The sequence below is a fragment of the Nelusetta ayraudi genome, unplaced genomic scaffold (genome assembly GCF_046127955.1).
Source record: "Nelusetta ayraudi isolate G7.1 ecotype Tasmania unplaced genomic scaffold, CSIRO-AGI_Nayr_v1 ptg000186l, whole genome shotgun sequence".
In the NCBI taxonomy this organism is placed as follows: Eukaryota; Metazoa; Chordata; class Actinopteri; order Tetraodontiformes; family Monacanthidae; genus Nelusetta; species Nelusetta ayraudi.
Genome location: NW_027466235.1, coordinates 5,001 through 25,500, shown reverse-complemented (window position 1 = coordinate 25,500; position 20,500 = coordinate 5,001). Strand labels below are relative to the sequence as shown.

General features: G+C 57.2%; 2 protein-coding genes across 4 annotated transcripts; one reads left to right on the top strand and one right to left on the bottom strand.

The window, feature by feature from the left end:
* Positions 1 to 26: 26 nt before the first annotated feature.
* Positions 27 to 3,418, bottom strand: thoc6 (THO complex 6). The gene is made up of 13 exons (XM_076015360.1): positions 3,266 to 3,418; positions 2,219 to 2,310; positions 2,047 to 2,111; positions 1,874 to 1,977; positions 1,742 to 1,779; positions 1,602 to 1,650; positions 1,418 to 1,489; positions 1,202 to 1,304; positions 1,051 to 1,100; positions 898 to 960; positions 700 to 810; positions 386 to 514; positions 27 to 255 (listed from the first exon to the last, which is right to left on the bottom strand). Exons 1-13 carry the CDS (start codon positions 3,278 to 3,280, stop codon positions 175 to 177), a joined length of 972 nt encoding a protein of 323 aa, XP_075871475.1. The 5' UTR covers positions 3,281 to 3,418; the 3' UTR covers positions 27 to 174.
* A 1,966-nt stretch (positions 3,419 to 5,384) lies between these two features.
* LOC142881197 (zinc finger protein 646) lies at positions 5,385 to 18,108 on the top strand. Of its 3 annotated transcripts, none has more exons than XM_076015311.1 (5): positions 5,385 to 5,690; positions 10,255 to 13,011; positions 13,278 to 14,322; positions 14,474 to 14,570; positions 15,343 to 15,482. In XM_076015311.1, the coding sequence occupies exons 2-4, from the start codon at positions 10,478 to 10,480 to the stop codon at positions 14,534 to 14,536; spliced, it is 3,642 nt and encodes a 1,213-aa protein (XP_075871426.1). In that variant the 5' UTR covers positions 5,385 to 5,690; positions 10,255 to 10,477; the 3' UTR covers positions 14,537 to 14,570; positions 15,343 to 15,482. The 3 variants fall into 3 exon arrangements, with proteins under 3 accessions (XP_075871426.1, XP_075871425.1, XP_075871424.1); XM_076015310.1 differs by having other exon boundaries at positions 5,387 to 5,690; positions 13,278 to 14,387; XM_076015309.1 differs by lacking the exon at positions 14,474 to 14,570 and having other exon boundaries at positions 5,388 to 5,690; positions 13,278 to 14,387; positions 15,344 to 18,108.
* The last annotated feature ends 2,392 nt before the right edge of the window (positions 18,109 to 20,500 follow it).

Below are 20,500 nucleotides of genomic sequence, written 5' to 3'. Positions count from 1 at the left end.
CACAACGACGACAACAGACACACAACTCGTAGAAAAAGACGACAACTTTATTGAGTTTAGCCTAAACAGTGATGCAATAACAATGGTAAAAAAGACTGTGTGTGTGTGTGTGTGTGTGTGTGTGTGTGTGTGTGTGTGTGTGTGTGTGTGTGTGTGTGTGTGTGTGTGTGTGTGTCAGAAGCGCAGTGAGAACGCTCTGTACGACAGGTTGGTGAAGACGTCAATGTGGTCGCTGCTGCCCCCTACTGTCAGCACCTGTGAACACAACAGCAGACACTGAGCTGAGGAAGTGCGGTACAGTCCAGAACCAGACCCAGACCCAGAGCAGTCTAGAGCAGTCCAGCAGGGCTGCGGCCCTCTAGTGGCCCCCGGCTGTCACACTCACCCGGTGCTCGGAGCTGTTGGTGTTGAGCCGCAGCGTGTTGAGGCTGCGTGGCGTGCAGGGGATCTGGGCCTTGACCTCGCCGCCCAGCAGGCAGTGGGACACCGAGGGCCCGTCGCCCACCGCCAGGATCTGCAGCAGGGGGCGCCGCAGGGTCACACACACACTCAATCAGTTCAGCTTTGATGCTACGCTAATAGAAGGTGCTAAACTACCAGGAATCAGAGTCTGTCTGAAGACCTGATCCTCTGACAGGAAGTGTTTAGTCACACACACACACACACACACACACACTTCCTGTGTGTGTGTGTCCTCACCATGTCCTGGTGGAAGGCGGCCTGTCTCTGGCAGCCAATCAGAGGGAAGACGGAGGTGGGCGACAGCGAGCGCAGGTGCCACATGGAGAGGGAGGGGCCACCGCCACACAGCTGCAGTGGGACAGCCAATCAGAGTCAGTCTGATAGCGATGACATCATCACCAATCACTTTGCGTCGGGTACCACTCGTTGTCTTACCATCCAGTCCGAGTCGGTGCTCACACAGCTGATCCACTTCCCGTGCTGCGGCCGAGCACAGCCCTGACACACACACACACACACACACACAGTGAGTGTTAGCCTAGCTGCTAGCATAGCCTCCCAGAGCTCGGCGGTGTGTTCGTTCCTCACCTCGTACTTGTGGACCTCGATGCAGTGAACACACTGACCCGTCCGGTTGTCTGCGGGGGGGAATTAGCATTGCTGTTAGCACAGCACAACCTGGAGCTAGCCTAGCCTAGCTTAGCAGCAGTCAGGTCATGTGACCGTGGAGGCTCCTCACCCCAGATCCGGACGGCGCCGTCCTCGCCCCCCGACAGGATCTCGCCCTCTCGCTCCCTCACCGCCACGCAGTGCACGTAGTCCGAGTGGCCCTGGAGGGCCGCCTGCAGGGGGCAGTCCAGAACCTCAGCCGAGACACCCAGGACCCAGACAACCACAAACCTGCCAGACCCAGCCAGACCCAGCCCTCCTCCACAGAACCAGAGGCGGCACCCACCTTGAAAACGCCGTGCTCCAGGTCCAGGATGTGGACGTTGTTGTCTCCGGCGCCGACCACCAGGGTGTTGTCCTGAACACAGAACCAGAAGAACCAGAAGACACGAGCGCTGGTTAGCCTGGCAGCAGACAGCGGACTGGGCAGTGGCCCACTGCTGTCACCAGGGGGCGGTGGTCACACTGACCCTGTGGTTGATGACCATGCCGTTGATCTCAGGGATCTCCAGACTGGACCTGAGGGGCGGAGTCACACACAGGGGGAGGGGCAGTCAGGACACCTGGACGGACTCACAGCACCAGGTGACCCTAAGCCGAAGGCTCTCACCTGTAGCTGGGCCTCTTGGTCCACACCTGCTTCACGTTCTGAGGAGACAAACCAGACAGAACCTCAGTTTGGCCCTCAGCCTGCGCCTCCGCCGCTGGAACCTCTGGAGCGCCACCTGGTGCTGCGTCTCACCTTCTTGACCAGCTCGCTCCAGCTCCAGGCGCTGATCTGTCCGTTGCCGGCGCTGAGCAGGTGGCAGTCGGTGGACAGCAGGCAGAAGACGGGACCTTCGTGAGCTGCCGAGGGATCGCAGTGGGTCAAGGCGGCTAGCGGCTAGAGGCTAGCTCGGCGCTAACGTCACTTACCTGCGAAGGTGAGGACCGGCTTGCGACTCAGCACCGTGGCGTCGGGACTCAGCGCCGCAGACAGGCTGCAAACAGCCAATCAACAGCCAGCGTTACATGATGGAGAGACTGGGCCCGTTCCCACCGGCCCGACCCGGCCCAAAGCTGTGTGAGGTGTAGTTGCTCGGCCCACCTGAAGATGGCGATCTCTCCGTAGTTGTTCCCGGCCGCCAAGAAGCGTCCGCAGGGAGAGAAGTCCTGGGAGAAGACCGACATGTGGAGGAGCTGCAGGAGGACACACACACACACACACACACACACACACACACACACAGGTCAGTGGCTCAGGTCAACCTCGGGGTTAGCAGCAGGCTGTAAACACAGGGCTAACCTAGAGTGACTAAACAATGAAGCATCTAAACCATCCAGTGGTTCTCAACTGGTGGGTCGCGACCCAAATTTATTGCACAGCACTTTCGCTGTCCATCATGTTTATAAGTTATTGATATTATTGAATTCTCTCCATAAATATGCATCTTTTAAAATCCCTTGAGAAAAAGGAAACTGCCCACAAAGCTGCGACCCAATGAAAACAGCTACACGGCCCACTTTTGGGCTGCGACCCACTTGATCAGCCAGTCAACAACAACAACAACAACGAAGCTCCTGGGGGCAGTGTGACGTCATCGCTGGACAAACTGGAGTTTTCAAGTCGAGGAGTGGTGACGTCACACAATGGCCACAACACAACGGCTGATACGTCTACTTTTGTGACGTCATAACTGAGTTCTCTCTCTCTCACACACACGAAGTGAATAATTTCAGCGTAGCTGCGACGGAGGGAGAGAGAGAGAGAGAGAGACAAAGAGAGAGAGAGAGAGAGAGAGAGAGAGAGAGAGAGAGAGGTGGTGGTGGTGCTTGCAGCGTCTCTCTCGGCTTCTCTTCCTGCTCCGAGTGGTTTCCGCAATGACCGGAAACTTCCATGGCGTCGGGTGAAATAAGCGCGAGCGCGTGATGATAATATGACGCCACTGATTACACCGTAACACCGCCAGTCCGTCCGTCCCTCGCCGGGACGCTCGCGGGTCGCAGGCTAACGGCGGTAGCCTCGTCTGAGGGCACCACGGCGCACACAACACAGAGCGGCAAACAACCGGAAGTCAGACTAGGGGCCGGTTTGGACCGGAACCATCCGGAGCAGGTTTTTATTTATTTATGTATTTATTTATTTATTTTTTACCTCGACCGGACCCATGGTTGCCACTGCTCCTCCAGAATCTTCACCGGTCCGCCGGAGCACAGAGGCGGGCTGAGAGCGGCGGCAGAGCGAGCGAGGGAATGTGACGTCATCGCGCCCCGCTAGGATTCTGGGATATGCAGGCCGAGCCAGCGCAGAGCCGCTCAGAGCTGCGTGGTAGGAATCAGTTCAGTGGATCCAAGCCATGTCAAGCAGCGAACACCGCACTGCACCGTCACACAGGTGTGTTGGACACTGACGGTGTGATGACGCAACACCTCCACGAGGCGATCACAGTGCGTGGCGTTAGATTGAACTTTATTGTTCACGTCACAAGTACAGAGCAAAGAAATGCAGTTTGCATCCAACCAGGGTGCTTAGCAGGGAATTAAATACAAATGTACAATATACACACATTGTACATGTATGTGTGTGTGTGTGTGTGTGTGTGTGTGTGTGTGTGTGTGTGTTGTGCAAATGAATAATGGAACTGTTGCTATAAAGTGCAGACATGTACAAGTACCTTTATAAGTACCTTGTAATCATACTATCTTTACTAATGCACTCCATAATAAACACATACTGATCTAATAGTTTGATATCATACTAATACTTCACTGTTAGCCACCAAACTACCACACTGTGCACTGATATATAGACGTGCCACATGCACTCCTTTCCCCTCTCGACAGTTGTTTGATACACCTTTAAAGGAGAACAGGTTTTGATTGTTAGGGTTCACCTACAGACTGTTGGATGGAAGGAGGGGGCGGAGCCACAGCATCTGCTTCCTGCTTTCCTGGAGTCCCCTGTCAATCACGGTGCCTCATCAACCTCCTGTGGCCTCCAGTCACAGTTGAAAGTCAACTGGCAACACACAAACAGAGTCCAACCCAGCGGCAGCAGCAGCAGCAGCAGCAGCAGCAGCAGCAGCAGCGGCAGTAGCAGCAGCAGCAGCGGCAGCGGCGGCGGCGGCAGCGGCAGCGGCAGCAGCAGTCGCAGCAGTAGCAGCAGCGGCAGCAGCAGTAGCAGCAGCGGCAGCAGCAGCAGCAGCGGCAGCAGCAGCAGCAGCAGCAGCAGCAGCAGCAGCAGCAGCAGCAGCAGCGGCAGTAGCAGCAGCAGCAGCGGCAGCGGCAGCAGCAGTAGCAGCAGCGGCAGCAGCAGCAGCAGCGGCAGCAGCAGCAGCAGCAGCAGCAGTAGCAGCAGCAGCAGCAGCAGCAGCAGCAGTCGCAGCAGCAGCAGCAGCAGCGGCAGCAGCAGCAGCAGCAGCAGTAACAGCAGCAGCAGCAGCAGCAGCTGTTTAGGAAACACAACCTTCTAAAGGTCAAGCATTGCACAGCGTGACCTTCCACACGTCACATGACCTTTGACTTTTGGTGTCACTTTTGATTTTGAGATGTAAAATGTTGACCAACGATGCTGACATCACTTCCTGCCTCCTGTTTCCCCCCCGCAACACAAATATTAAAGGTGATTGTGCCCACAGCTGAATCACGTGTGCGTCTTGTCAATCAGCTGACAGCATGGAGCTCCTGATCTGAACCACAGCCTCTCAACTCATCCTGTTGGTTCCCCTCGTTTTATGCCAAATGTTCCATCCATCCAACCATCCCTCCCTCCCTCCCTCCATCCCTCCATCCTCTGGAGCTCCTCCTCCAATAAAACCTCTACATCATAGTGATGTAAAATCTGTCCAATCTGACACCTATGATTTTACGCTTACAATTATTCTCTTTGCACTGTTTATGCCTTTGCACAATGCAAATGTGGGCCAAACAAAGGCCTTCTTCTCTTCCTCTTCTTCTTCCTTCTTCCCTTCCTTCTTCTTCAAAATGTAATTCAGCCATTTCCAGCCAAGAGATGAGAGGGGGCGCTAGACCAGGGGGTTCATGGCCCTGCTCGTTTTATCTGCAGGTAAGATCACCTCTGAGGGATCACTCAGCCAGTGGCGGCTCGGCTCGGCTCGGCTCAGCTCGGCTCGGTTCGGCCGGGCGCCACTTCCGGCCCCGTTGCAACCGCAAAAAAAAAAACGGACCAAACGTCTCCTGCTGAGACGACACATTCAGGAGGAGACGGTCTCTCTCTCGCGCGCGCGCGTACACACACACACACACACACACACACCTCGAACCCTCAAACACATGCGCGTGCGTGCTCTCTTGCGCATGATGACGCGTTTGCCGCGTGCGTCCCAGCGCCGCGCGGTGACAGCGAGCGGCAGGAAATAGTCGGAGCGGCAGCCGCGGTGGTGGAGGCGGAGGCGGAGGAGGAGGGGGAGAGCCCGGGAGCCAAAGTCGGTGTGTTGAAGAGGAGGAAAAAAAAAAAAAATCAAATAAGCATGTCGAATCCGTGAAAGCCCGCACGGTTCCCAGTCCGCACGCACGCAGCGCTTGCGGTGGTTTTTGCGGGGCGCCGAGGCCACTTGAGGGTGAGTGCGGAGCGGAGAAAAGCCGAGAAAGTGTCTTTTCCGTCAGCGGGGGCCGCGCTGTTTGTCGAGATCTTTGTGTAGCTGCGGGCTAGCCTGGGCTACCTAGCCTAGCCTCGGCTGGGCTAGCGCTGGAGCTAACGGCTAGCCCCTGTGCTAACCCAGCTCCGTCTCGCAGTGCGCCCGCCCGCACCAGTGACTGACTGAGCGAGTGCGTGGACGGATTGTGCGCGCAGTGTGCATTTGTGTTGCGTTCGTTCGTGTGTTTTCGCGTGTGTGTATTATTTTCTTGTTTTGCGGAACTTCCGTTTTATGTTTTTTTTTCCTCCTCCCTCCTCCCCCTCCTCCATCATCACAGGGGGTTGCTAATGCTAACTAGTCGCTAATGCTAAGGCTAGCTGCTGCCTCCTGCACCGCCGTTATCCCCATCATCACACAATAAATATGCACTTTTATTCACGTTCGAGAGCCACATTTAGACAGAAAAATGCCCCACGCGGCGGGCTGCTGGGGGGCTCCAGGCGTCGGCAGCCGCCCGTGTTGCAGCCGCGGGCGGCGCTGCTGTGTTTTTGTGCGGCGGTGAAGGAAGGCGGTGCTAGCCGTTAGCATCAGGGGGAAAATGGCTCGCTGCTCGAGAGCCATTTTTCCATGGAGTCGGGGTCTCAGTGAGAGAGAGAGAGAGGGAGGGAGAGAGAGAGAGAGAGAGGGGCTGATGGCTGATGGCTGTAGGTGTTGTCCCCGCTCGCTGGGTGGCATCGTGTCGGAAAACACAGCGGCCTCGGTGGGGTTCTCCTCGGCTGCCCGGAGCTCCGCGGAGCTCCGCAGCCTGCTTCCCGCCTCGGACAGAGCGGGAGCCCCGGCCGGGACGTGTTGGCCGGGTCCCGGCGCCGCTTTTGTCCCGCTCGGTCCCCGCCGAGGCTGCACCGGGCGGCGGAGGCGAGCCAAGGTCAGAGGGGCTGCACGGCCCTAGGGGCGGGGTGGGGCTAGGGGGCAGACCGGGACCCGGCGGAGCAACGCTGGTGGGGAGAGGACCGTGTGTTTGTGCTGGACTCCCGTAGCCGGACCGCCCGGAGTTCCGGTTCGGTTTGTTTACACGGCGGCGGCAGTGCGGAGGATGTGATTGGCTGGAGGGAGCTGCTGTTGACGCTGCAGTCGGAGAGGAGAAGCAGGAACGGGGAGCAAAGTTCTCACTGCGCGAGCTGCTGCTTCTTCTTCTTCTTCTTCTTCTTCTTCTCATCATCATCATTATTATTATTATTATTATTATTATTATATACTGTATACATTATATATAACAACAACAACAACAACAACAACAATAATAATAATAATAAGATGGTGCTGGTGGTACTCAGGGTGTGTGTTTCTGTCCTTGACTGATCTCCTGGTGGGTCTGTGGCTCCTCCAGGACCTCCAACAGTCAGTCAGAAGGTTCTGGTTGGTTGGTGGGGCTCAGCCTGATGTTCCTCACAACTCCATGGCGGATCCATGGGGAAGCACAGAAGCACTTCTGGGACGCTGCTTTCCACTCTTTATTGCCTGAAGGAGGTTCTGCAGCCAGAGGAACCTGCTCCCAGGTCTCCTTCACTCCACTCTCTGCTGACGCAGACACTCCCAGGTGGTTCATGGAGCCCTCACTGTTCCTCTGTGGAGGGGAGAGGAATCACTCTGGTGTTTGGTGAGCTGCAGTGACGGCAGCGTGTTTCAGTTACACACTGCTCGCAGTAATAACAAGGATAAACAATAACAGAGATGATTACACTGGCGCTGTTTATTGGGTTCCTGCTCTCAGGAACAGAACTTTCAGTCAGATGATGATGATGATGATGGTGATGATGGCGATGGCATCTTCTCCATGAGGATTGCATGGTCAACACTAGCTGTGGATCACGCTACTGGATACTGTGGTGTTCTGAGGACAGGAACCATGAGTTCCATCCAGCAGCTGCAGAACCTTCTAACACCTGAGAAAACAGCTTCTGTCCTTCCAACATCTCAGTGGTGCCGTGATCTACAGGGGCAGGGCTCCGTCTGATTGGCCGAGGAAAACAAAGTGGTGTGTGTGTGTGTGTGTGTGTGTGTGTGTGTGTGTGTGTGTGTGTGTGTGTGTGTGTGTGTGTGTGTGTGTGTGTGTGTGTGTGTGTTCAGATTAATGGGCCGCAGTAATCTGTCAGACTGCAGATTAGCCTCTTAAAGCTGCCTCAGACATCGACTCCACTTAATCACCTCTGCTTCTTAACCAAGTATTGATCTGATTTGTGTGTGTGTGCGCGTGTGTGTGTGTGAAGTCACGGCTGACTTGTTTGCTGCAGACCACCAAGTGGGTCTGAAGTCTGAGTGTCGTTAGCCTGCTGTTTGGTAACATCTTCCCCTGGTTGTTTTTTCTAATGGGTTCGGGTGGCTGATAAGGTTTGCAGTCAGCAGCTGCTGCCGGGCTAATGAAACCACGGTTAGCTCTCATAGTTGTTGTGTAGCCAGTGCCCCAGAAGTCCTCCTGTGCACCTCACACTGGCCAGGTGTGTTGCCAGGTCCTAATGGCGCTAAGAGTGTCTCCATCCTGGTCTCCATCCTGGTTTCCATCCTGGTCTCTAGCCTGGTCTCTAGCCTGGTCTCCATCCTGGTCTCTAGCCTGGTTTCCATCCTGGTTTCCATCCTGGTTTCCATCCTGGTCTCTAGCCTGGTCTCCATCCTGGTCTCTAGCCTGGTCTCCATCCTGGTCTCTAGCCTGGTTTCCATCCTGGTTTCCATCCTGGTTTCCATCCTGGTCTCCATCCTGGTTTCCATCCTGGTCTCTAGCCTGGTCTCTAGCCTGGTCTCCATCCTGGTCTCTAGCCTGGTTTCCATCCTGGTTTCCATCCTGGTCTCTAGCCTGGTCTCTAGCCTGGTCTCCAGCCTGGTCTCCATCCTGGTCTCTAGCCTGGTTTACATCCTGGTCTCTAGCCCGGTCTCTAGCCTGATCTCTAGCCTGGTCTCTAGCCTGGTCTCCATCCTGGTCTCTAGCCTGGTTTCCATCCTGGTCTCCATCCTGGTTTCCAGCCTGGTCTCTAGCCTGGTCTCCAGCCTGGTTTCCAGCCTGGTTTCCATCCTGGTCTCCAGCCTGGCCTCAAGCCTGGTTTCCAGCCTGGCCTCCATCCTGGTCTCCAGCCTGGTCTCCATCCTGGTCTCCATCCTGGTCTCCAGCCTGGTCTCCAGCCTGGTCTCCATCCTGGTCTCCAGCCTGGTCTCCAGCCTGGTCTCTAGCCTGGTTTCCATCCTGGTCTCCATCCTGGTCTCCAGCCTGGTTTCCATCCTGGTCTACAGCCTGGTCTCCAGCTTGTTTTCGATCCTGGTCTCTAGTCTGGCCTCCAGCCTGGTCTCCATCCTGGTCTCCATCCTGGTCTCCAGCCTGGTCTCCAGCCTGGTTTACATCCTGGTCTCCATCCTGGTCTCCATCCTGGTCTCCATCCTGGTCTCCATCCTGGTTGCCAGCCTGGTCTACAGCCTGGTTTCCAGCCTGGTCTACAGCCTGGTTTCCAGCCTGTTTTCCATCCTGGTCTCCATCCTGGTCTCCAGCCTGGTTTCCATCCTGGTCTCCAGCCTGGTCTCCAGCCTGGTTTCCATCCTGGTCTCTAGCCTGGTCTCTAGCCTGGTTTCCATCCTGGTCTACAGCCTGGTCTCCAGCTTGTTTTCGATCCTGGTCTCCAGCCTGGCCTCCAGCCTGGTCTCCATCCTGGTCTCCATCCTGGTCTCCATCCTGGTCTCCATCCTGGTTTCCATCCTGGTCATCCTGGTCTCCAGCCTGGCCTCCATCCTGGTCTCCAGCCTGGTTTCCATCCTGGTCATCCTGGTCTCCAGCCTGGCCTCCATCCTGGTCTCCAGCCTGGTTTCCAGCCTGTTTTCCATCCTGGTCTCCAGCCTGGCCTTCAGCCTGGTCTCCATCCTGGTCTCCATCCTGGTCTCCAGCCTGGTTTCCAGTTTCCAGTGCGTCACGTGACACCTGTAACAAGCAGCCGTGTGTCAACATAGGGAGAAGTCCAAACAGATGTGAGACCGTGATGCCTCTGCTCGTGTTCAGAAACAGGCCGGCAGCTTTCCTCGTCGTCATGGAGAATAAATGTTGAGTTCCACCTGAATGCATTTTGGAGCAGTGCTCATTGTGCTGTAAATGGATACAGTGATGAGTTGTGTGGTGTCCAGTGGACTGCTGCGTCCACCTGCACTGGGACCCGATCACTGGGCTGTTGCTGCTGAGGGAGGGGCTAACCTGCAGGGGGTGGAGCTAAATGGGCCAGGAACCCGAGGGTAGTCAACAGTCCCGTTGGCAGTGGTTTGAAAGTTGATTTCTTTGGCGTTTTGGATCCTTCAGTGCTGCTCATCACTGGATGAAGCAGTCAAACTCAACTCTGGCTTTACCTGACAAGGTCCGCCAGGCGTCATTGTGTGCCTGCGTTCCCGGTGCGTCTGCTCAACCTGGCTGCTGATGAAGAAGAGGAACTTTATTGACACACTTTGCTCTCCGTGTTTAGATCGTCCTCCTGCCAATGCCGTTGGCTAACCCTCTGCTTTCGTCCTCTTCCTGTCACTGCAGTTCTCACCTCATTGGCTGCCGGCCACATCCCGGTGGGGCCCCGATTGGCCGGACCTCCGCCGATGACCGTGGAGAACTGAATGGCTGTGTGGCCCCTCCCCCCCTGCTGAAGAGCTAAGCTACCCTGTTTCCTCCTCCCCCCATCTCTCCCCCCCCCCCCTCACTGTTCATCGCATCATGTTGTGAACGGCGACTCCCTCCTACCTGTGTGCGTCAGAATACTATGGCAATGCATGATATGAGTCGTGCCAAGGGATTCCCCTGTAAAGAATGTGATATGGTTTGCCCGAGTACTCCAAGTCTCCTCGAACATATGAAAGCACATTATCACCAGCAGGAAGAGAGCGGACGTTTTGAGTGTGAACAGTGCGGCCGCATCTACAAGCACGCCACCAGTTTAGCCAATCACAAGAAGTCGCACGAGGTCGGATCGTTTCAGTGCCCGGTTTGCACTCGCACCCTGCCCAACGCGGTGGCCTTGAAGAACCACCTGCGCATCCACACGCTGTCCCCGAGCAGCGTGCACACAGAGGAAGAGAGCGAGGAGGTTGCCGAGGAGGCGGGCCACGACGAGAGGGACTACGGCCTCGCCCAGGACCTCTCGGACGGGTTCGGCCGCTCTCACTTGAACAACAGCGCCATCGTGCACGGCGTCTTGCAAGGCCACGAGGCCGACGAGCACAGGAAGAAAGGCTCCCCCGAGTCCGACGACGCCTGGGACCGGCCGTTCAAGTGCGACCAGTGCGACCGCACCTACCGGCATCACGGTAGCCTGGTGAACCACAAGAAGTGTCACCAGCAAGGAACCTTCAAGTGCTCCGTGTGCTTCAAGCAATTCAGCAACCTGGCTGCCCTAAATAGCCACGAGAGAACTCACTCCAAGTTCAAGCCCCCCGGGCTGTCCATGGTGAGTGGCGGCCTCCACTCCTCGGACCGCGGCAGCAGCACCCAGGCGTCCCAGAGCGACGACACGGCCGCCTGCTTTTGCCACTTGTGCCAGATAGCGCTGCCGAGTAAGACGGACTTCCAGGAGCACATCCTCCTGCACAACTCGGCCTCGCCGTCCCTCGGGTTGCCCCGCGCTTTCCCGGGTATCATGCCTCACAACCTGAGCGCGGTTCGATCCCCGGCGTACACCCCGGCCCTCGGGGACCCCCTGCCTCTGCCTCCCTTGCCCAGTGACAAAAGGGGTCCCTACGACCCCATCATGGGTCCTCCGGTCAACAATCCGATCTACACCTGCGCTTACTGTGGTGCGGGACATCCCGATCTGGAGACTTTGAAGGCCCACTACCTGACTCACGATCCCCACCCTCCCTCCCACAGCCAGGACTCCATCCTCAACTCGGACGCGCTGAACTCCTCCCCCTCCGGAGGCCGCGTGCCGCAGGCCAACTCGCCGGATGATGGGGAGAGGCGTTTCAAGTGTGGAGAGTGTGGCAAAAGCTACCGACACGCAGGGAGTCTGGTCAACCACAAGCGTTGCCATCAGACGGGCCACTACCAGTGCAGCATCTGCTGCAAGCAGTACCCTCACCTGGCGGCGCTGCACAGCCACCTGCGAAGTCACAAGGGGCGCTCCGGCAACCCGTCCATTGGGAACGACAACAACGACTGGCTGTCTCCAGAACCTCTGACGCTGGACTCCCAGCAGAGCTACGTCCAAGAAGGCAGCGGTGCCACGGCGCCCATCTCACTTCCTGGGAATCTGGGAGACGCTTCCCACTTTGTGTCCGACGGGGGCCACAGCAGCGGCTTGGACTCTCTCGGCTTCCACGATCGCTTTGACGGCGGCTCACTGTCCCAGAGTGGCGCTTCCCACCGGCAGGCCGACAGGCACGTTTGCGCCGACTGCGGGGAGATGTACGGGGACGTGTCCGGCATCAAGTCGCACCTGTGTCCTCGTCGGGGCCAGCAGCAACAGCAGCAGGGCACTTTGTCCAATGGTTTCATGGGTGGCATGAACTACCACAGCTCCGGTGCCACGTCGCTGTCTGCAGGAAGCTCCAACAGCCTGAAAGAAAGCAGCAGCCAGCGGCAGTACTCCCAGAGTGGGGGCAAGAGAATGGGCGCCAGCGACAAGGACGTGGACGACGGAGAAGTCTATCAGTGCTCGGTCTGTGGCAACCACTACGCCAGCCTCAGAGCCCTCAGGAGCCACCTGCGGAGTCACGCCAACAACCCCACCGCCTCGGGACCTTCCAGCCTCGAGCAGGAGTGGAGGATGATCTGCTCCACCTGCGGCCAGAGCTTCTCCAGAAAGCAAGACCTTCTGAACCACCAGCTCATCCACGGCCCCCAGAGGCCAGACAGCCAGCAACAGGGTATCGGGGGCACCCCCGCCAATGGCAACGACAAGATGGACGGTCGCAACCACATTTGCGTGGACTGCGGTATGTTCTTTGCGGATCGCCACCACCTCATTACGCACTTGTGTCCCGGCAAGAACCGAGGTAGTTCAATGAGCAAGCAGGGTCTGAACGGAGCCAAAGGGATGTCCGGAGGGGACGGAGTGGGCGGCGGGGTCGCTGGCGGGAGCCGCGACGTCGGCGGAGGCGGACGCAGGGCCATGGTCGACCAAAGCGACAAACCCCACAAGTGCGACCAGTGTGGCCGAGGGTACAGACACCCCTGCTCGCTCCTCAACCACAAGAAGTCTCACAAGACCGGCGTCTTCCGCTGCCTGGTGTGCCAGAAACGCTACTACAACCTGCTGGCTCTCAAGAACCACCAGAGGACCCACTTTGACCTGAAGAGGTATGTATCTGATCTCATCTTACTCCCATCGCACACGCAGCTTAGCTTTGTCAGTTCAATTGGGATTTTATGTTAAGTGCAGCGCCTTTAGCTGGAGAGGCAGTTTTGAGCTAGCATAGAAATAAGGTTGTTTTTCATGTGTTATTACAATTGAAGGATAATCACAAGGGCTTCAATGTCTACTGCGTGTTTTTGGCCTCGGCCGGACGACGGTCCCACTCCCTGTAACCATTCATATTCACACTTTAATTTGGTTAATGTTGCAGGCACAAGTGCGAAGAATGTGGCAAGGCTTTTAAGATTCAGAAGCAGCTCATCAACCACCTGCGCCTCCACGAGGAGCATCGGGCCAAAGGTCTCGTCCGTACCGGTCCCAACGGTTCCCGCTTTCAGCAACCCGGTCCTTCCCACATGCAGTCTATGCGAGGGGAACCCTCCAAGGGTCAGGTCATGGGCATGAAGTACAGCCACCAAGGGTTCAAGAAGCCCTACTCGTCCGCCGGCACTTCCAGACCTCAGAAGTTCGACCCGGCTGAAAGCGGCAGGCGACCCTTCTCGTGCGAGGAGTGCGGAAAGACGTACCGCCACGCCGGCAGCCTGGCCAACCACAAGAACCTTCACAAGATTGGGGAGTACCACTGCAACGTCTGCAACTCCACGTACCCCAACAGGCTGGCCATGAAGAACCACCTCCGGCTCCACTTCGCCCAGAAGAAGCACAACTGCCAGGAGTGCGGGAAGGGCTTCCGCACCCAGCGCCAGCTGGCCACCCACACCACGGCCGGCCTGTGCAAAGGCCCGCAGGGGCCTGGGGCCCAGATGGACTTCGAGTGCGACGGCTGCTGCGAAGGCTTCCCCACGGCCGACGCCCTGGCCGGACACGACTGCCCCGCCCAGCACCTCCCCTCGTCCTCCTCCGCCAGCAGCGCCACCAACGTCAGCATCGAGCGCAGCTCCGTGGACGTGGACTCGGACGAGCGGCCGTACGCCTGCGACCTGTGCACCTGCGCCTACAAGCACGCCAGCTCCCTGCTCAACCACAAGCACACCCACAAGACGGGCAACTTCCGCTGCAACTTCTGCGACAAGCCCTACACCAACTACATGGCGCTGCGCAACCACATGCGCATCCACACGCAGCGCAAGAAGCACGTCTGCCACACCTGCGGCAAAGCCTTCCGCCTGGCGCGCTTCCTGCGCAACCACCAGAAGGTCCACGAGGAGGGCGCCACCCCCTACGGCTGCCCCACCTGCGGAAAGAGTTTCCAGGGGAGGTCCGGCCTGGCACGGCACCGCTGCGGGGAGAACCAGGTAGGCATGGATGTGAGGAGGAAGGCCACGGCCGGCGCCGGAGAGGGAGAAGAGTGTCGGTACACGTGAGTTCTGTCAGTTGTTTGTGATTGTTGGAAGTTGAAACGCAACTCGTGAAGATAAATGTTAGGTCTCTACGTGTCTATTACAGGTATATGATCTCCAATCCGGCTTCCTTGGGACCATACGCGTGCCGGAATTCGGATTTTTCTGAAGTTTGGACAAATTGAATTAGTGGAGAGACCAGATAAGTCAACCCTGTTTGCTTCCAGCTAGCATCTTGTCACATACCTGAGTTTCTAGGCTACGTGCTACCCAACATTTCATGTTCCGCTGTCTCACCATGCTTTATTCTCCCAGACAACCCCTCTGTGTCAAGTAGCATTCTGTGTTTAGCATGAGCTAAGTGCTAGCGTGTTGATGTCGTGTGTCCTTGCCCGTGTACTGACCTGACTGCAGTCCCTGTTGTGTCTTTTCCTTCACGTGGTTTGTGGCCACGCTGGCCAGTTGTTAGTCCAGACTAGACCTCAGGTGTTTTGGCTCAGCTGGAGGGAAGGGGGGGGGGGGAGTATTTGGAGCGCGCTGCACTGCACACGTAGGGAGGGCACCACTGGCAACGTGTGTGCGTTTGTTCCCAGCGATTGGCCGATAGTCGAGCGCCGCAACAGAAGCTGATTTGAAGCTCGTGCTTGGGTTTGTGCAGTGCAGGGAGCAGCAGATACCTTCCAGCCCCCCCCTCCCCTCCCTTCCCCCCGCCCCCATGACCCCCACACTCCCTCCCTCCAACTCAGCAGTCTCCTCCCCCAAACCCCCTGTCTAGAACCCATCACATGGTGCCACTACTTTCAAGTACCTGTGTTTTCTACCAAAGCCTTAAGCCGGATTTCAGATCATATACCTGTATGATGACGAGTACCTGCCTTGCTGTGCCTGCTAACCAATCATTGACCTGTGACCTGTGACCCGGAAGCTCTTGGCTCCATACTAAAGAACCCCTCTCTCTCCCCGGCCACCTGCACAGGTGTGACCAGTGCGGCCGCTCCTACCGCCACGCCAGCTCCCTCCTCAACCACAAGAACACCCACACCGTCGGCATCTACCACTGCGCCGTGTGCCTCAAGACCTACCCCAACCTGCTCGCCCTGAAGAACCACCGCCGCGTCCACTCGGAGGCGCGGCGCCACCGCTGCCACGACTGCGGCAAGGCCTTCCGCGTCTCCTCCCAGCTCCACAACCACCGCCGCGTCCACCAGAGGCAGCGCGAGCTGACCTGCCGCCCCTGCCAGCGGGCCTTCTCCACGCCCGCCAGCCTCAGACTGCACCTGGAGGTCGCCCACGGCCAGGCGCCGCAGTCCCGGCAACCGCCGCCGCCGGCGGGGGGCTCCCAGGACCTGGGCTGGGGTTCAGGCCTGGACCTCACCTTGATGCAGGAGCAAGGCCTCCACCCCGGCGGCAGCGGCCTGGCCAGAGCCCGCGGCGCCCGCGGCGGCGGCGGCCACGGCCACCAGACCCTCAGACCCCACGTGTGCGACCAGTGCGGGCGGTCCTACCGCCACGCCAGCTCGCTGCTCAACCACCGCAACAGCCACAAGACGGGCGCCTACTTCTGCAGCGCCTGCCGCAAGGAGTTCCCCAACCTCATGTCGCTCAAGAACCACCGGCGCATCCACACCGAGCCCAAGCGCTACCAGTGCCCCGACTGCGGCAAGTCCTTCCGGGTGTCCACCCAGCTGGTCTGCCACCGCCGCATCCACACCAAGGAGAGGCCCTTCGCCTGCCCGCAGTGCGACCGCCGCTTCTCCTCCCGGTCCAACCTCCGGCACCACGCCAAGGTCCACTGGAGCGGCCGCCCCGCCCCGCCCCCCCCTCGCTCGGCCGCCAGTGGCTCCAGCTTCCTGGCTATGCCAGGCGGCCCTTTTGTGTGAGATGAGGTCGGGGGGGGGTGGGGGGGTGGAGGCCTTTAGGTTCCTGAAGATGCCAAACTAGCTCATCCGTGTGTGTGTGTGTGTGTGTGTGTGTGTGTGTGTGTGTGTGTGTGTGTGTGTGTGTGTGAAGGACAGACACTATGGCCGTACACACACACACACACACCTGAGACCCTGACTCTCCTGCGCCCTCTAGAGTTGAGGCGGACACTGCTGAGCCTCAGAACTCTTCCTGTGGCGGCGCTGTGGGCGGAGCCTCCAGTGGACTGCCCCCCCTGCAGCCTGGCTCCGACCCCCCCCCCCCTGTCGGGAAGTGGGCGTGGCCTCCACCACTAGGGACCCTCGCTGGCGTCTTGTTTTGTTTTTTGCAGAGTGCGTTGTTGGTGTCTTAGCTCCGCCCACGCAGGAAGCGGCGGCCGATTGGTCGGCGGCTGGTCTCTCTTAAAGACCTGGAGAGAAACCAGGAGACACACTGTGTGTGTGTGTGTGTGTGTGTGTGTGTGTGTGTGTGTGTGTGTGTGTGTGTGTGTGTGTGTGTGTGTGTGTGTGTGTGTGTGTGTGTGTGTGTCACAGAAACTTGCTCTCTCTCTCTCTCTCTCTCTCTCTCTCTCTCTCGCTCTCTCTCTCACACACACACACACACATACTGAATTTTGCGGTTAGCATTGTTGCCTCTGTTTAGCCTGCCGCTAGGTACGTTAGCTTAGCCCCGTGCTAGCAGCTGTCAGGTGCGTCTCCCTGCAGCGGCGCAGCATCACGTCGTCACACACGGTTGGAGGTTGAGTCCCCTGAGCCAATCAGTGAAGGGGGGAGGGGTCACTGGGCGGAGCTCCGACCACCTGGGCCACGACGTGATTGGACTGCCAGGAAGAGGGGCGGACTGTACAGAAGCAGGAGAGCAGCAGGTCCTCGTGCTGATGCTTTTATTTATATTATTATTATTATTATTCCTATTATTATAATTATTATTATTATTATTATTAACACTTGTAATGGACAGCGCTAGTCTGTAGGATGTGATTTTTAGAGTGTGTTGATGTACAAAAAACCCAAGTCACCGGACCTCCCTACCCACAATGCCCCAGTGGCGCCGAGCTGATGGAGACTCGTGTCCTTCGTGCCACGAACCCCCCCCCCCCCCCCTCCCCCATGACTCCGCCCACTCCCACCACTTCCTGGATTGGACCCTGTCGGGGGGGAGGGGGAGGTGTGGGCGCTGATGGTGTTTTTTTTACTTCCTGGTTTGTGGTCACTTCCTCCTTCCTGTGTTTTACTGCTGTCAAACTGTCTCCTCCTCCTTTCATTTGATTGGTTCTTGGACTCTTGGACCCTCCCACCGTCAGGAGCGCTGGTGCTAGTTTTAAAAAAAATGGGACAACAAAAAAAAAAATGGACAGAAAAAAAAAAAAGATGCAGAGCCAAGTGGAATGCGTGCAGTGAGCGTGGCTGTGCTGTAGGGGGCGCTGTGCTCTAGAACTCACCAGTGGTCGATGTTTTCCTCCTCACCCACCGTCTTGTTTTGGTCCCGCTGGGAGCCGCCCACATTTCACTTAGTGTAGAGGAGCCACCAGGAGGAGGAGGAGGAGGAGATGAAGATGATGATGAAGATGATGAAGAGGCTCTGGATCGTCTGGGACTCCTTGTTGTTTTTAAGCCTTTAACTTTTGTTTCCATGCATATATATATATATCTATATATAAGTATATACATATATATATGTGTGTGTGTGTGTGTGTGTGTGTGTAATGCTTACTATACACTTTTATAAACTATGTTTTGATAATTCATTTCTTAACAGCAAAACGTGTCCATATACTATAACCTTACTGCTGAGTACTGACAATAAATAGCTGAAAACGGAGCGGCGTCTGATTCCACTGTGGCCCAGCAGGTGGCGCTGCTGAAGCTCCTGGACTCACCTGCTTCTGTTCTTCCACAGTGGTGACACCTGGAGGTGGGAGGCGGAGCAGCAGCAGTCAGTTCCCCCGCAGGTTGATGGCGGGAAAATATGTGGAACACACACACACACACACACACACACACACACACACTCTGATGTTCATTACTGGTTGTTACCCAACACGAGCACATTTGAAAAGCAGCCGTCGCTTCATGACTTCCTGTTTGGTGAGTTGAGGAGAGACGGCAGCCAATCAGCTTGCAGAGCCGGCGGCGGCGTGACTCGGTGTTCCAGGTTCCAGAGTCTGGAGAACCATCTGTAACCATCCAGAACCACCAGGGTCTTTAGCTCTTAGAACCACCTAGAACCATCCAGAACCACCAGGGTCTTTAGCTCTTAGGACCACCTAGAACCATCCAGAACCACCAGGGTCTTTAGCTCTTAGGACCACCTAGAACCATCCAGAACCACCAGGGTGTTGAGCTCTTAGAACCACCTAGAACCATCCAGAACCACCAGGGTGTTGAGCTCTTAGAACCACCTAGAACCATCCAGAACCACCCAGTACCATCTAGAACCACCAGGGTGTTGAGCTCTTAGAACCACCTAGAACCATCCAGAACCACCAGGGTGTTGAGCTCTTAGAACCATCTAGAACCACCCAGAACCAGCAGGTCTTCAGCTCTGTATTGACTGTGGAAAGACAGGTCCCAGACTGGACCCTGGACAGCCTCAGAGAGCCTGGACCCTGGTGGGCCTCAGACCAGGGTGATGTTTGTCTTGTTGTTCTGTGGTCACGTAGCGCCAGAGGCAGACGTGTCAAGAGAACCGGCTCTGGTGGTCTTGGAGACCCGGCTGAGCTTTACTGTGATGTCAACCTGGCGCCAGTAGAGGGCGCCATTTCAGCTGACTGCTGCAAAGCCTCCTGGGATCCAGCAGGAGGTGAAGGACAGTAGCAGTGTAGCCTGGGTGCTAACAGTAGGACGCATTCCCAGGATGCATCTGGAGCCTCCTGGGAGTTTGAGTGAACTGGGAGGAGCCTGGCACGCAGTGCTGTGACGCACCCGGCCTTCAAATGCAGCCTTCAAATGCAGCCTTCCCAGGATGCAGAGCCTGAACTGAGACACAGTCCAAATGTGTAGCATAGCGTCCACTTCCTGTTGCACTTCCTCTTTGACTTCCTCTTTGACGTCCTCGTGTGTCTTGAAGGAAAGTTGTCGCCGTTGTTTCGTGTCCCGAAGAATCGCTGCTGGGAAAACCAGGAAGTGTTTCCCGAACCATGTGACTTCCTACTTCCTGTTTGTATAAGACAGTGGGCGGTGGCTCGCTGTGGTGGTGGTGGTGGTGGTTGTTGTTGTTGTTGTGCTTTCCATGGCTGTACAGTGGGTGTGTGTGTTGCCACTACACAATAAGGTGAGTGCCTGGCCTGTGAGTCGTGATTGGATGGAGGACACAATGAGGGAGGCGGGGTTACACTGAACAATCTCTTCTTTATTCGTAGTTTTTTTTCATCATCTCAGTAATTCGTCTGTCAGGGTTTTGTTTTTTTTCAGTTTTTACTTGAAATTAAAACTTTGACACACTTATAAAAGACAGCATCTGCATAGAGTTGTCATCTTAAAGATCAAGGGGGGGTGCTGGGCGGAGGGGGAGGGGCTGGGGGCGGAGCTTGGGGAGGGGGAGGGCGGGGAATACTGGCACGTCACATGAACTAAACAGAACAGCCAACAGCAGTACGAGGGCGGGGGGAGGGGGAGGGTCCGGGGTGTGGGGGGTGTGGGGGGTGTGGGGGGGGGGGGGGACAGATCGCTTTTACATTTTTTACGCTACACACACACATACACACACACGAAAAAGAAAACGGGACACAAGTTGCATTTTCCCGCCAAAGTTGCGCGTCGGGGAGGGGGGAGGGTTGGGGGTGGAGGGGGGGCGGGGGGGGCGGCGGCGCCCGGATCCTATTGGTTGGACCGTCCTGCCCCCCCGTCGTCGCCTCCCCCACCCCCACCGAGCAGGGGGGAGGGTGGGGGGGGGGTAATATGTATGTCTCTGAATATTGCACACTTCTGCTGCAGCAGGCCTGCTGGGGGGGGGGCGGAGCCCTGGGGGTGGGGGGGGGGACGGGACGGCTGAGGCCAACAACACTGAGGACGCGGTGGGCGGGGCCTTGCATTTCTGCTGCCAGGAACGTCTGTGGCCAATCAAATTGACAGGAAGTGGCCACCGGGTGGCGCTCTGGCTGGGGTGGGGTTGTGGCTGTGTGTGTGTGGGGGCGTGGCTCTGGGGGGGGAAGGGGGGGGGATGAAGGACAGAGCTCCGACGGTGGGGGGGGGCTTTTCCGGAAAATGGAGGG

What these genes read in the sequence shown, in the direction of transcription:
- thoc6 (XM_076015360.1), bottom strand. An exon ending in TGGAGCACGGCGTTTTCAAG is followed by an intron (nt 1,305 to 1,417) that starts GTGGGTGCCGCC and finishes TGCCCCCTGCAG; the next exon opens with GCGGCCCTCCAGGGCCACTC. An exon ending in GCACCGACTCGGACTGGATG is followed by an intron (nt 811 to 897) that starts GTAAGACAACGA and finishes GTCCCACTGCAG; the next exon opens with CTGTGTGGCGGTGGCCCCTC.
- LOC142881197 (XM_076015309.1), top strand. Translation starts at nt 10,478, where the DNA reads ATGGCAATGCATGATATGAGTCGTGCCAAGGGATTCCCCTGTAAAGAA. An exon ending in ACCCACTTTGACCTGAAGAG is followed by an intron (nt 13,012 to 13,277) that starts GTATGTATCTGA and finishes TTAATGTTGCAG; the next exon opens with GCACAAGTGCGAAGAATGTG. An exon ending in GGAGAAGAGTGTCGGTACAC is followed by an intron (nt 14,388 to 15,343) that starts GTGAGTTCTGTC and finishes CCACCTGCACAG; the next exon opens with GTGTGACCAGTGCGGCCGCT.